General features: G+C 36.7%; 1 protein-coding gene across 3 annotated transcripts in view; it reads right to left on the bottom strand.

Annotated features, from left to right (window-relative positions):
- slc2a13a (solute carrier family 2 member 13a) overlaps positions 1-16,809 on the bottom strand; it is a 56,723-nt gene that overhangs the window by 2,766 nt on the left and 37,148 nt on the right. For all 3 annotated transcript variants that reach the window (XM_088406506.1, XM_088406507.1, XM_088406508.1), the window contains 6 exons: positions 8,183-8,291; positions 3,388-3,551; positions 3,160-3,280; positions 834-959; positions 636-754; positions 399-551 (listed from right to left, as the gene is read on the bottom strand). In XM_088406506.1, coding sequence (XP_088262632.1) covers positions 399-551; positions 636-754; positions 834-959; positions 3,160-3,280; positions 3,388-3,551; positions 8,183-8,291 — 792 coding nt within the window. The remainder of the gene's footprint in view (positions 1-398; positions 552-635; positions 755-833; positions 960-3,159; positions 3,281-3,387; positions 3,552-8,182; positions 8,292-16,809) is intronic.

Raw genomic sequence — 16,809 nt, 5'->3', positions numbered from 1 at the left:
TGCTTAATTCAAAGTTGAATGGGTCCCAAGATTGCCTGTGATGTTAAAGAGAGAAGTCGGAAGATGATTTATTTGCAAACAAAGCTGGAGATAATCAAGAAACACAAAGCTAGGCAACCAGGCTAACAAACGCCACTCAAAGGTAAATAAATCCTTTCTATATTTTTCATTTATGATGTTTTCTGATGGTATACATGTATATTATTTACGTAGCACTTACTTTACTATTTTGGTACCAATTTTTAATATGTATGTACACTTGTTTTTACCTGGGGTTCTAAAAGCTATTTAACAGCTATTTAACGGTGAATTCGTCTACGAGCCCAACCGTGGAATGGATTCGTGTCGTAACACGGGGGCCCACTGTATATTATGACATTGATAACAACAAAGCTGACCGTAGTAGGTGAAGTACTGCGCCAAGTGGAGGAAGGTGAGCGAGACCAGGACGTTGAAGGTCCAGTTGACTCCGGCTGCGCACGCGTTTCCCGTGCTCCTCGCCCACAGTGGGTAGATCTCAGAATTGATGGTCCACGGCATGGGACCCATCCCTTGCGTCAACAACGACATTTTACCGAATTCTCTCACATTTGATGTTAAGCGCCGCGTAATTGTGTTTTTCACTCGTATCTTACCGGGGGCGAAAGCGGCCAAGTAAAACATCAACCCGAGTAAAACGAGCCAGGAGAAGGAGGTGGGGCAGTAGTTGTAGGCCCAGTAAGTGTGTTCTCTCATTTGGCTGGAGTTCGAACACCTGGTAGCAAGCACATTGAGCGCTTATTTATATCTTAATGCGTGAAGGCTTAGTGCAAACCTTGCATCCTGTGACTCACCTGCCCCACGCCGCCTGCTCAGTGGAGGCCCTATTGACTGGCACGCAGGAGGAGGTGAGCAGCGCCGAGCCGTTCTCGCGGTAGCAGAAGCCGCAGGCGGGGTCCAGCATGCACGGCTCGCACAGCCTTTAAAAATCCCGCAATCCTTCCATGAATAGCAACATTAGCACGCAGTACTCAGTCATATAGTCTTTATCCTCTGCCAGGAATAATTAGAGAGCTTTGTCTGTTTTTCCGTGTAAAGTTGCCCTATGCTACAAATATATCCAATTTTTGGCTTCCTAATGTTTATTTTTATGCTTTTTTGTTTGATGTGTCTACCATATTTTCTGCACTATAAGGCGCACCGGATTATAAGGCGCACCCTCAATTAATGACATGTTTTAAAACCTTTTAAATATATAAGGTGCACCGGATTATAAGGCGCACTCTCAGTTAATGACATATTTTAAAACTTTTTCAATCACATTATAGTAATACTCAAAAGTAATAACAATAACTCAAATAATAACTCTAAACAGCATAATAACTCAATGTCAATATGAGCAACCTTGTTCAACTGTAAACACACAAAAGAAACAGGAAAAGCTTAATTTATCACTTCATTCCCCATCTACCAATCTCAATATTGATCCATATATAAGGCGCACCTGATTATAAGGCGCACCATCAGCTTTTTCAAAAAAATAAGGCTTTTAGGTGCGCCTTATAGAGCGGAAAATATGGTATATCAATTACCCAAATCTTGTTAAAATTGATACTGAAGAATAAGGCTGCACGATTACGGCCAAAATAATAATCACGATTATTTTGTAAATATCGAAATCGGGATTGTTAATCACGATTATTCATCATTATTCATCGCAAATCTCAGTCCACAGTGTGGGATACGATTCAATGACGGCGCGTCGAGTTGAACCATTCGATTGGCCGCGCTCGCAACTTTAAAACGAAAGCCAATGTTCCGATTCAAATTGCTTTTTTGTGACGCCCAATTTCATAAACAGATCACATGGCCTTTTTGTTGCAATTTACTCTCACTTAGGCAGAAAACGAAACCCCGGAGCAACAATCCCGACACCGACCCTTAATGGACTCGCTGCAGCGCCGTCGCGCACAAAGATGAAGATGGTGGAAAAATCAAGAGATGAGTGCTTTTGCGGCACTGCTGTGGCCGCACCGCTTTACTTTGCCACAAACGATGCGAGCCCACGCAATGGGGCGATGACCACACACACATTGGCACACGAGCAACACAGGCCTCCAATTGTCCTCATTTAATGACACCCTTTCAAGGGGCTTCCACTCTTGAAAACAACTATTAGAGGCAATAAGAGGGCATTATAATTAGATGGACAATTTGACCTTTTAACCCCTACATACTGGTCATTTTCCATGAACTCGTAGTATGTTCTGGGTCAAAACTTAGATACACAATACACGATCAGCAGTTCTCAGCTTTTTTTTCAGCGATTTACTCCTTGGGAAATATTTTTTATGCAACTACCGACCTTCCCAGTGCAAAGCAATTTTGATCACAATGTGCACCCGTATATAATCGGACAAGATAAAAGTATACAACGTTTTGCAAAAGAGTTGCTGTAACACCATTTGACAATACATTGGTTATTGTTCCAATCAATTTGCTCTTGATTTGAAAATAAAGCTTATTTTCACGGCGTTGCAAAGCAGGAATTTAGATGTTTATACCTGCAAAAATCCGGTTAAATTTCCACATACCCCTTAACCCTTTCACTACCTATTTTTTTAAAATCTTATGGCATATATTACTTCTTCATAAGTCTAGCATACCTGGAAAATTAATTATAAAATTCCCACTTCCATAGATTAGGTTACAGGCCTGGGATTTTTTTCGTATTTTATAGTAATAACAATAATATTAATATAAACATGCCAAAGAATTTAAAATGATCGCCAAACGCATTCAATACATAGAAATCAATGTAATCTGAATTAACAGACATATACAGCACATGTCAATATATTTCTGTACTACTAGAAAGTTGCCACTGTAGATGGGTGTGTAATGAACTGCTGGGATGCCGTTTCATCTTATTAGTACAATTCCTATACCTACTACTATTTTTTTTTTTTTTTTGAAAGCTGTGCATTGTCCCAACAGCAGTGAAAGGGTTAAAGTGCCTTCACAAAATCCCTGTTTATATAAGTCAAGAACCCTCGTGAAAGACATAATTTCCTGAGTGCCAGGCATTAAATTCCAGGTATTTGTTTGTTTTTTTTTCCCCTGAAATGTTGGGCTCAAGGAGGGTCGATAGAAGGCTGCTGTTAAATGAATGAAACTCACCGATACTTGAGGCAGGTGGAGTTGGCCACAGAAGGTTCCAGCGGATGGAAGGTGACGGCGGGACTGTGCTGGGCCGACAGCAGGAAGCCCACTGCCAGCAGGCACAAGCCCAAACATGTGCCTGCCAAAAAACAACAAAAAAATAAAAAAACACACACAGCTGAGTTTGCCTTGACAAATTGCAAAGAGATGAGGTTATATCACAGGACGTTTTCGTTTGCATCTCACCGCCGATGCTGCCCAGGGTGAGCCTGCGTCGGCCCACTCTCTCCACCAGCCACACTCCGAGCAGCGTGAACAGGAAGTTGGTGAGGGTGGTGAGTCCCGCCAGCCAGATGGCCAGCCGGTCATCCCGCACGCCCGACATCTGCAAGATGGTGGCGCTGTAGTACCTGCCAGACGCAAACACATCAGCAGATAAATAAAGACAACGCCTGAATAGAAGTCCTCATTTGAGAAAAAAATAAAGTATGTGACCCAACTACAAGTGACAAAAAAGTCAGAGGAGATGACGAGAGAGGAAAAACAGAGTGACAGCTACTGGAAATGGAGATGGAGAGGTGAGAAAGAAAAAAAAAAGCCTGACAGGTGAGTGAGAACATGCCATCACCTTGTTAGGATCATTTATAGCAATACAATCACAACTCCAGCCCTTCTGCTGAAATATATGTATACAGTATACAAATATGAATAAATATACTGTATATACAATATACATATAGATACAAATATACTACATGCATATACATATATACAGTACATGTACATACATACATACAGACTCATATACACACATAAGTACATATATAAACATATATACTGTGTATACATATGTATATGTATATACTTCACATATACAGTACAGTACACACACACATAGAAACACACACACTTAGAAACATGTATGTGCATATATATATATATATATATATATATATATATATATATATATATATATATATATATATATATATATATATATATATATATATATATATATACATATATATACATACGTACATACACATGTACCCACATATGTAAATATACACGACATAAAAACATAAATGTACACATATTCCGTACATACATATAGCCACATATATATATATACATATATATATATATATACTGTATACATATATATATATACATATATATATATATATATATATATATATATATATATATATATATATATATATATATATATATATATATATATTATATATATATATATATATATATATATATATATATATATATATATACACATACGTACATACACATGTACCCACATATGTAAATATACACGACATAAATACATAAATGTACACATATTCCATACATACATATAGCCACATATATATATACATACGTACATATACTGTGCACATACATATAACATATATACATATATGTAAACACATATACTGTAGATACACTTACATATATACATGTATATACAAGTATATTACACACATATGTACATATAGACACATATACACATGCTTGTACATATATATGTACATATAGACACATATACACATGCTTGTACATATATATGTACATATGCACACATATATACATGCCTATATATATATATATATATATATATATATATATATATATATATATATATATTCTGTATACATATATATATATATATATATATATATATATATATATATACTGTATACATATATATATATATATATATATATATATATATAGTACACACACATGCATATGTGCAAAAATACACATACAAATATACACATAGATACACACAGGATATATACATACGTATATCCATCTATGTATCTATTGATGCATGCATAAACATATGTAGTGGTGCAGTCAATCACTAAAAAAGTTACATTTTGAAATTCTTCACAGTTAATCGCAATTAATCACATTTTTCAACTACTTTCTTCATAGCTTGTTTACGCGAATAAAATTTTGGAATTAAAGTAAAGTTGTCAAATGAAAGTCAAACAGCAATTTTTTACAGCCAAGTTAGCAGAATTCAGCTGCAAAAGGAAGAAAATAGAAAATAAAATCCCATTTAAATGAATTGCTATTCCGTTAAGCTGTTGCAGCCAGCTCATTAATGTAAAGTTGTTTTTTCTTTCGCTGTTTATATTAATCAAAAAAATCGGATTGTTTTGGGACGGAGTCGATACCAAGGCCCGATACCATAGATATGAAAAGAGAAGGAAAAAAAAGTGCAACAGAATTGTAAAAGCAAACCAACATACTTACAATAGCACAATAACGTCATTTTTTTTGGTTCATTTATACAAGAAAAAAAATAGGTGCTGCACAACAGGGCTCATTCGTTTCTGTCACACAAGCGGAACATTTTACATTTACATCTGTGTTCCGCACATTTGAGCGCTTCAAATCTGAAACGTGCCGCTTCATTAATGACATCTGCTCGCTGTGTATTCCGCAAATGAGAGTGAGCGCGTAATGCGCTTGTGCGTACGATTTGGATGATAATAGAACATTCCTCATTAAAAATGTCTATATTTAGTTACGCGCGAGAACGAGGAGGAGGAGTTTGGGCGGTTAAGACTGCCTAGCGAACAAACAAAAGAAAAAAAAATGGAAACGGGCAAAAATAGGAGCACATTTAATTTCGTTTCGTGTTCGTGTGTTCGATTTCGAGTTTTGTGACATTTCAAACGTGACATTTGGTGGCGGGACCATCTGCGAGGCCGCCAGATTGCGGGAAGCGCATCACACGTGGAAAACTGCCAAATGTCGGCAGTTCTGGAAACGATATAGGGGCCCGTCTCAAATATCACATGACAGGGTGTTAATGATGTGAACACAAAGTCCGAGCTGAGCTTCTGCAACCTTTCTAAGGCTCGTTTGCGACAAGGGGCGGAGCTATCATTTCTCATTTATAACCTACATTTTTTTAACCGAGTTGTGGGCAGAGTGAGACCAGATCGGTCTGCAGGAACCAAAGTCAGGAAGATTGATAACAACCAACAGGCGAGTTCACACAGTTGGCCGTTTTCAAATTGCGCGCACCTGAACCACCCAATTAAGGAGAAACGCCGAGCTCGGGGAGTCGAGTCAAAGCCGAGACCCGAAAAAGAAACCCGGGTGCGATTTTTAGTCTATTATGATCGCATTTATGACAGCTACGAGTCCAGAATATGAACAAATACAATAAGTGCAAAAAATTAACAATTAATGGTCATATATACATTTAAAGTTATGAATTGGTGGATAATTCTGTGTATCAATAATGCAATTCACCCGAATGGAGTTATCAGAGAATATTTTGGAAAATAAATAACAATAAATATATCAATAATACCATAATACATTTATGATAAATGAATAAATGTATAAATAGAATTTTTTTCATCTGTTAATGTTTGCTGCTGCTTCTGCATCCGTTGTAGTGACACTAAAGTCTATAGGAATCAAATATATTTTATGTTTATGTACTGTGTTTATTTGGTGATTATTTACTCATGAAATCGATTTTAGGACATTGTTTTCCTGTCCTGGAATGATTTTCAATTCACAGCGAAGCATTTTCAAGCGGTAATAGCTTGTATTTGTTGACCTCATAATATGTTGGAGACCATTTGATTTTAAAAGTTTTTTTTTTTATGTTTTTGATTGTATATAATTACTTGTGTACTTGTTTTTTACTTGTTAATTACTTGTACTTGTATATAATGATCCCCTAGCTTCCAATTTTTTGGTGTACTAACTTATTTTTGGGAAAAAAAAAAACAATAAAATTACAGGAAGAAATAGCATATTGAATTTGTTTACATGAGGTAATAAAAGGCAAAAAAATCCTTTTTTTTTAGAGTAAATGTTGAATGTGTTTATCTTGTGTTATATTGAAATACGAAATATTTTTCACAGCTTTTTATGGTTTGAAAATACCCAGCCAGGCAGTTAGGCTCTAATACATATAAAATTAAATGAGCTATTAGTCGTTATTTAAAAAAACGAACATTTTGCATACAAAGCTGATTTTATATATATATATATATATATATATATATATATATATATATATATATATATATATATATATATATATATATATATATATATATATAAATCCGAGCTTGCCCATTTAAAAACTCAAATCTTGATTGCAAAAGTTTGCACACCCCTATCATCCTACATTATTAATTAAACTGATATAACTAAGCAGTATCATCTTTGAATGCCAGCTGTAAGCCAAAAAATAAAAATCTATGGAACCATCTTGACTACCCATCCCTATAAATGGACCACTATTGAGGAGCGGATCTGTGTGTGTGTGTGTGTGTGTGTGTGTGTGTGTGTGTGTGTGTGAGAGAGAGAGAGAGAAGAAGAGGCTCAGTCATGAGCTCTGCTGTTGACAGTGAGGCTCAGGATGAAGACGAATGTCCATTTAAAGAGACATGCAGCCAATAGACAACGTGCATTGATTGGAACGCAAACGTATTTTGTGACAGGTGCAATGTGTCACTTCTCTGAACAGCAGCACAAAATTTCTTTGGCCATAATTCATTTTCCATGCCCTCTTTCGAGCTACACGCCAATGTTTCAGTGTGTAGATAACAATCCGCAGTGTGGACCACACGAGTGCATTAAAAAAAAAAAAAAAAAATTGTACGAACACGCAGGCACTTAGCCTATTGCCTTTGCTCTGCTGGTTGCTAGGCAACAGCACACATCACCAGATTGTTTACAGAGCCGGGTAATATAGTTCATCTGGAAGGGGCGCCGAGACAGACGCAGATGGAGCGATAACAAGAACAAAAAGTGCTCGGTTTCTTCCCAGATGTGGCAGTATGAAACCCTTTGCGATTTCATAGCGCGTCGCTAAACTGTCGCATCCGTCTCCAAGAGTTTGGCTGCATAGGAAGGATTGCGATACGTAATCTGCGGAATACTTATCACTGAAATCACTGACATGATCCAAAACTTTTAAAGTGAAGTTGGCATGTGCACATGCTCAAACGAGCTGAAAGCGGGCCGACGCACTCACATGACGGTGTTGATTCCGGAGAGCTGCTGGAACATCTGGAGGCCGCACCCCACTAGGAGTGCTCGCCGCGTGGGGGGGTAAGTCAGCATGCGCCAGATCACTGGGCCGTCTGGAGATGGAAATACAGCACAATTCAAATCAGACAAAAGGATATTTCATTATTTATATGCATATATACCGTATATTATACTCTACGTATATACATTATATATAACTTATACACACTTACAGTAATACTGCATATGCCCACATTCACACATAAACATATATACATGTGCTGAAAATTTATGTACATACATATAAATATACACTATATTTTTGAATTTAATACATACATATATGCATATATTCAGTTTATAAATACACATGTATAAAGTGCATATATATATATATATATATATATATATATATATATATATATATATATATATATATATACACATAAATATGTGAATAATCACATATGTATACACATAGAGTATATATATATATATATATATATATATATATATATATATATATATATATATAAATATGTAAATAATCATATATGCATACACATACAGTAGATATATAACATACACACAGGATCATATATATATATATATATATATATATATATATATATATATATATATATATATATATATATATATATATATATATAGTGTGTGTGTGTGCAAGGACTCAATTATTGGGAAGTTACCGTACTGTATAACAGTATATACACAAACATACTGTAAATACACAAACTACATAAAGATATTTGACATATATGTCAAAATATATGTATATATACATATATTTATCGATATGTATAGATGTATATATGTAAATATATTTGTGTACATATATTTCTGTATGTATATGTATATGTACACTTTATATGTACACAAATAAATATATTTACATATATACATCTATACACATCGATAAATATATGTATATATGTATATATATATATATATATATATATATATATATATATATATATATATATATATATATACATATATCTATACACATATATAAATGTATGTAGATGTGTATACACCCATATATGCACTTATAGAAAATTCTAACGCTGCTCTAACATGACTAAAAATAGGCAAAAAAAAAATCAAAAAGCCCTATTCACCAAATCAAAGTCCACTGAGCACAGTGAATAACGAGCACTGTTCAAGCGACTGCACAAAGACAGCAAGTTTTCTTCAATGAGCTGTCCACGGTGCTGATTGCTCTCCACCTGGGCATCTTTTGGTCTAGTTATTCCAGCTGCGCCCGTCTTATTCGCAACTTCTCGCCTCAAGCCATCATGCCAACAAGCCCGTTTCCCTGAGAAGCTCCGGTCGTAATGGGATGAGACAGCCAACGGACAAGCATAGAGGACAGAGGAGGGAAAGATGGCGGAGAAAACCTCTGGAGGAAAAGCAGCTTTCAAATGGTGCAGAAATGAGAAGCACTTTTCTCTGATGCACTCAATTCATTAGCCTCATAAAACGCTCACTTTGCCACACGGCGTTCGGAAATCACTCAAATGTTAACCAACTCTTTATTTTTTAATCCAACAAGTTCTAAAGACACTCACAACTCAACTTAGACATGTTTTGTGGCCTTAATCGTGACGTGAATTGTGAAAAGTTCCAAATGTCGTTAGCATTAAAAAAAAAGAACAAGAAAATGTCAGAAAAAGCCAACTAGAACATCAAAAACGATTACAATGGAGAGCATACAAATAAAAAAAAACAATTAAATTTTATGTTCAATTTTTTAAAATCTCAATTATTGTTTCACTACTTGTATTTGTTTTTTTAATTTTTTTCATTTACAATGAAAATAAAGCGTTCTTTTTCTAGTAAATTACAATTTACCCACAAAATTGCTTTCATTTGGTTTGATAATACTTTATAATTACTTTATAAATACTTTTTAATCGTGAAGTAAATTGTGAAAAGTTCCAAATGTCATTAGCGTTAAAAAAAAAGAACCAGAAAATGTCAGAAAAAGCCAACTAGAACATCAAAAACGATTACAATGGAGAGCATACAAATAAAAAAAAAACAATTAAATTTTATGTACAATTTTTTAAAATCTCAATTATTGTTTCACTACTTGTATTTGTTTTTTTTCAGTTTTTTTTCATTTACAATGAAAATAAAGCGTTCTTTTTCTAGTAAATTACAATTTACCCACAAAATTTCTTTCATTTGGTTTGATAATACTTTATAATTACTTTATAAATACTTTTTAATCGTGAAGTAAATTGTGAAAAGTTCCAAATGTCGTTAGCATTAAAAAAAAAGAACAAGAAAATGTCAGAAAAAGCCAACTAGAACATCAAAAACGATTACAATGGAGAGCATACAAATAAAAAAAAACAATTAAATTTTATGTACAATTTTTTAAAATCTCAATTATTGTTTCACTACTTGTATTTGTTTTTTTTCAGTTTTTTTTCATTTACAATGAAAATAAAGCGTTCTTTTTCTAGTAAATTACAATTTACCCACAAAATTGCTTTCATTTGGTTTGATAATACTTTATAATTACTTTATAAATACTTTTTAATCGTGAAGTAAATTGTGAAAAGTTCCAAATGTCATTAGCATTAAAAAAAAAGAACCAGAAAATGTCAGAAAAAGCCAACTAGAACATCAAAAACGATTACAATGGAGAGCATACAAATTAAAAAAAACAAAGCAAATTTTATCTACAATTTTTTAAAATCTCAATCATTGTTTCACTACTTGTATTTTTTTCAGTTTTTTTTTCATTTACAATGAAAATAAAGCGTTCTTTTTCTAGTAAATTACAATTTACCCACAAAATTGCTTTCCTTTGGTTTAATAATACTTTTTTATATTAATAACAATAATAAGTAAGTTAAAACAAGGCAGCGATTGGCCATATGTGAAAAACATAGGGGGTGTGCACACTTACGCAACCACATCATTTCACTGATTTTTGGATATAGGTCAAACAAATGCCATAAAAAAAGAAATTTAGCTAAAAAAAAATTTATTGCTATTTTTTCAGCATTTCAAGTCAATTACAATTCCGTTTTAAAACGAGAAACCCACAAAATTGCTTTCATTCAGTTTAATAAATACCTTGAAAGTTTGTCATTTTTTTTAATATCGACTTGAACATTACAGTCATAAATCAAATCGCGTGCCCAGTGGTCGTAGAAATATCACCCGAAATTGCTGTAATTATTTCCCATGAGCCCGTTACTGTATTTTTCTATATATTATTCGATATTAAAGCCGTGTGAAAAAGTGCTGTGACGGAAGACGACTGAAAATGAGGAAGCGGCGCGCTGATGGGCGGGGCCTCCTTCGGCGCTGGCATGATGGCTTGATAGCCCGCCGTTATCGAATTAGTCGCGTGGGATATCAAGATTTACGTCCCCGGGATCAACTATCCGGAGAGCGCCGTTTCATGAGGAAGAGCTTCTTTACTCCATAAATTTACTTTATTGATCCAACGCTCTTCTTCTTCTCTAACGAAGCGATGAAGCCGAGAGCCTGACGTTCGACGCGCGTGCGTGGACTGATGCGCAAATAGACGCTTTCATTTCCTCACTGGAGCGCTAGCCTGCTGTAATTCAATCAGATGAGGTATTAAAAGCGACTGGATGGCGGCGGCGGGGGGGCCAAAACAAGACACCGCACGGACGCTCCGATTATCATCGCCCACCTACTTTCGGGAAACACCCCAATTAAAAAAAAACGTCAAGCGTGATTAGTCAGGTCGGATGCGCGCTAACGGAGCCGAAAGCTGAAAAACTGTGGCCGAGTCTCATATTTGAATGTCGGCGTGCGGTGTGTTTAATCAAAGCACGGGAGGACCTTGAACACGTGACAGAAATCAAAGGCGGACCTTGGCAGGCAACCTGCACCTCCTCTCAAATTATCATCTCAACTTGTCATCAGAGCAGGATCGCGTCACCTCACATTTGACGATATCCAAGAGCGGCGGGGCGGAGGTTCGCGCTGAATACAAACTAGGAAGTCATCCGCGCTAAAAATTTGAAATTCATTCTTCCACTCCGCAATTATAATTGCACATCCATGGGAGTCATAAATATTCCAACTGGAAGGTGTCCAAGGTTAGCGGGCTCAATATTCCTTCATCCATGAATGGCAATTTGACAGCCACATATGAAGGGATCATATCAGATCTGGCTTGCTCAATTATTCACAAGCTGGGAGATTTCCAAGAAAGTCGCTATTTCCTGGCAACCTGATTAAGATTTTAAGGCAGCATCGCTTGGATAAAAAAGTGATTGCACCTGTCACAACAAGATAATGAGGCAAAGGGCAGTTGCTATAAGGGGCTGCATACAAGTGTGGAGTACTTATGCATGACCCCTGAGGTACGCCGCACATGCAACGACCGAGCATCAGAGCACGTTGAAAAGCTTAACTTAAAATTTGAGCTGCAGGAATCGAGTATTTGTGCAATTTGGATAATGCAATTTAAAAAAAAAAATCAAACATGGGTTAGCATGGTTTGGTAAAAGGTGATCAGTAGGAACAGCAACTTGAAAAATAACAAAAATCTTGATTATTTTTAAGTCCAAAGCTAGCCTAACCTAGGCTAACCTTACTAGGGAATATACGCATAACAAGTGGCACTCAAAGGTACATAAATCCTTTGAAAAATAACAAAACGCTTGATTATTTTCACGTTTATAGGTCTGAAGCTAGCCTAGCCTAGACTACCTTTACGAGGGAATATACGCATAACAAGCGGCACTCAAAGGTACATAAATTCTTTCTGTATTTTTTATTTATGATGTTTTCTGACTGTATACATGCATATTATATGTATGTAGCACTTATTATCCTATTTTGGTCCCAATTTTTAATATTTATATACAATTTGATGTTTTTACCTGGGGTTCTAAACGTATTAGCTATTTAACATAGGTTTGGATTGCCCGCCTTACGAACGGGATTCATGTCGTAACACGGGGGCCCACTGTATTATATTATACAATTTGACGCTGTGTGGTTTGCTGGAGTGGAGGCCCCAAACAATATATAATGCAGTCTGACCCAGCGGGAATTTGCCAGAAGATCCAAACGACCCACTCCGGGGCACTTTTTACACGCTTCTTACCTCTGAATGCAAAAGCCGACAAATCAATTCTACCTGCGATATGGACCTTCTTTAACATTGGAAGTTTGGAAACTCTCCAATCAGTAGCTTGAAATAGTTGAAGAGAAACCTTTTTGTGGGAGTAATAGTCCAATTACTATCCTTACAATAGCACATAGCACGTCCGGGGTGGTCGACGACTCTCGAGGCCTTAAACAACATGCGATTGGGCTGGAGCATTTTTTTTTTCCAACTCAGCAACAACAAAAAGACGCCCCTCGATGCGTCTTGAGTGCATCGATTTTGCTCAACAACACCATAATGAACACTGAGCACCCAGAAGTGCCACCTAATACACAAAAGATCAATGGCTTTCTCGGTTGATAATGACTAGCAATTGTAGCAATGGTGCACTGCACGGAAGATTCATTGAAATTTGGCTGTGTGTGCATGCTCGTAGAAGCTAATTATCGGCTTAAAAGTTGCAGATAATCTATCCTAGTTTTGCAGTCTCCTCGAATTCGATCATTTCCCAGTTGGCACTCCTTGTTTTTCGCGCTTCACCCTGTTGTGCAAACTTGAGTTGTTTTCGCTATCAGTCTGTTTGTATTTAAGTGGGGCACTATTGGAAATTGGGGGAATGGAAGAAGATGAAAAAAATAAATGAAGCTCTCGCACACCAATTGCAGTCCTCGAGGGCCGGTATACTGCATGTTTTCTAACCTTCTCCCTCAAACGCACCACAGTCAAATGATTCGGATCATTTTCAGAGCTAAATGTATTGACTTCAGTCCTAAGTTAAAGAGTGCTTTTTAAATCCAATCCATTTCCAAATATTGCACATAATTTCCATGCGAAAAAAAAATCTGCAATGATAATGTGCTTAGTTATGATGCAGGAAGACCCCATATTTTGTCATCCCTGAAGCCAAGAGCAGCTGTGGTCTCGTTATGATTTCTGTGTGGATTTAAACAGGCTCGGGGCCCACAGTGGAGTTTCATAAAAATGCTCAAACACTGTGAATTATTAATAGTCACCGAGAGAAATAGAAGCTCCAGTGGAGGGAGACGGTAAGACCGTCTAAAAACACGGGGTGTGCAAAATTATGAAACATTTGTCAAAGACGTTGCTCACTAACTCAAACAAAAATCATTCTGACATGATTTACATCCAGAAAGATGTTTTTGTAACCTTCTAAGAATCTCAAAATGCGCTTGGCGTGATTTTCAAACATCTCACGTTAGACACCAAAATCAATAGGATTCTTGCTTTGACAAAAGGTCAATCATTCCAGCATGTACGAGACAAACTTGACCGACTAAATCAATGGCCACCTTATTTGTCACCTTCAAAAAGCCCCCAGCATGAATGGAGCCTTACCAAAAACAAGAAAAAAAAATACTATCATTAATGGTAGAAACCATAAATTTAAAACTGTGTTCTCCTCTAACAACCCAGGCAAAACCTAGCTTCCTCCACTCCACACAAAGTTGAGATGCGTCACTGCAACAATGCTTCCCTACTTTACGATTAGTCGGAAAAAATCCCCAAAATATGCAGGTATTCCAACTATGTTGATGTGAAATAAGCGCTTCATTTGGTCAATCCAAAAAGAAGAGCTATGAACCCTTTTTGGTTGTTTGATTTTGCCTATAATCTCATACAAATATTTGTTCTGGGATGTCCTGGGATTGAATGTCCGGAATTTTAAAAAAACGTGAAAATACGCCCCTGGCACTGAATGGGATATGGTAAGTAAAACGCATGTTTTTGGTCCTGTTTTTTCACGCTATAAAATGCCAACCCTCCAAAAGTTAAAACAATCAAAACCGACATTTCGTTAATAATAATTCCACCGTTATCATTTTTCACCCAAGGTGAAACCTTTACGTTTGTGCGTTGGAAGGATCAGAGGGCGATATGCACTTTAATCATCGGAGGTGAGAGGAAAAATGAAGTGGGGTTTCCATGGTAACGGACGTGTTATCATCGGTGAGGCATGTTGAGATCATGCATGCCCGCACGCACTTTATTCATAAGTCGAGTGTTTGGCCAATCACGTCTCATGATTTTCTGCCGAACGTCTCAAAGGTTAATTGCAGTCTTTTTTGATGCGAACGATTCTCCGAGTACAACGGTGCAGCGCATGCGATGAATTAAAAACGGAAGCATGACGAGAATCTCGTTATTGTTAAAATCCAAATTATATATTAATGCTATTCATGTTACCTTGGAAGCAAAATGGACGAATCATCTCGATGAAATCCAAATGACCTCCTGGGACTACTCCAGTGGACATTTATTTTTGGACTATATCGAGGTAAGTCCTAGTGTCCTCACTAGAGGACATCCTGGCCTGTTCATTGATGTCCCAGGTTTTACCTTTACGGTCTTGGTGAGACAAAATGGACACAACGGTACCTAAGCAAAGGTTACTCGAGGTTACATCATCATTATTTAATTAAGATATACAATAGACGAAAAACTAATGTCCACTAGAGTGGACACAAATGAATTGGCTGGAAAGTTTAACTGGCTTTACTTTACATATTTCAAAGAGAGCCTCATTGGAAAGGGCGGGATGTCACTCCAGGACATATTTTTATTTTTGTTGTTGTTGTTCATGTTTATTTAATATGCACCAATCGGATCGTTCCATTGTTTATATATATCAATAATAGCCTTCTATTCTTTGTCCTAAAAATGTGAAATTACGATTACATGATCCCCTCCTGAAGGAACTTCATAAAAATGGATCCTCGACGTCTACGGTCGGCGACGGTGGTGAACGAGTTAAGCGCCCCGAGCGCACGGAAGAAAGTATCGACGATAAAGCAGAAAATTAAGGCAGCGAATTAGAGTACCAAAATAGTTCTCGCCTGGAATCGTAATTGCTTCGCTTTAATGGCAAAGCAAACACTGAGACAAAAAAGAAAGAACACCGAGTCCCGCTCGGTCTTTGTTAACTGTCGGGACTCGACTGGATAACGCAGACTAAAGTCGAGACGCCCGAATGAAAACCAAGCAGCTTGCTGCCACTGCGAGTGTGTTTTGGTGAGTGTGTGTGAGAGTGTAATGAAGGTTCCTCTTGACTGCAGGCCACGCGGCCCCTAGAGGATGTTTGGAAGGCACTCCTGGCAGACACATGGTGTTCTCACTTGTCAAGGTTGATTAGATATGGGATGAAAGTGATTCCCTCGCCTCTCTTCGGTGACTGGTCACAGCATCGGGGGATCAGTGTGTGAGAGCCGAGTATAACTCAGATAAAAAAAAATAAAAAATGCTGGATTAAAGCTCACGGTGTGACTCATTGACTCATTCACTCCCAGCCCGGTTAAATGGACGTCTAGAGTCGTCGATGGCGCTGGATGAGTTCATGTCAAGGCGGAGGGCCAGAAATAATATGTTGATAAAAAAAATTGTGGAAATTGTTTTGTAAATAGTGATTATACTGTGATTTTCGAAATATGTTGCAGAGTAACGTTTTGCCACATGGACTAATCTTTCACTAAGGACAAGTA

The sequence above is a fragment of the Hippichthys cyanospilos genome, chromosome 22, assembly GCF_059441005.1.
Source record: "Hippichthys cyanospilos isolate Australia breed blue-spotted pipefish chromosome 22, RoL_Hcya_1.0, whole genome shotgun sequence".
Classification (NCBI taxonomy): domain Eukaryota; kingdom Metazoa; phylum Chordata; class Actinopteri; order Syngnathiformes; family Syngnathidae; genus Hippichthys; species Hippichthys cyanospilos.
This window is presented reverse-complemented; position numbering and strand designations above follow the sequence as displayed.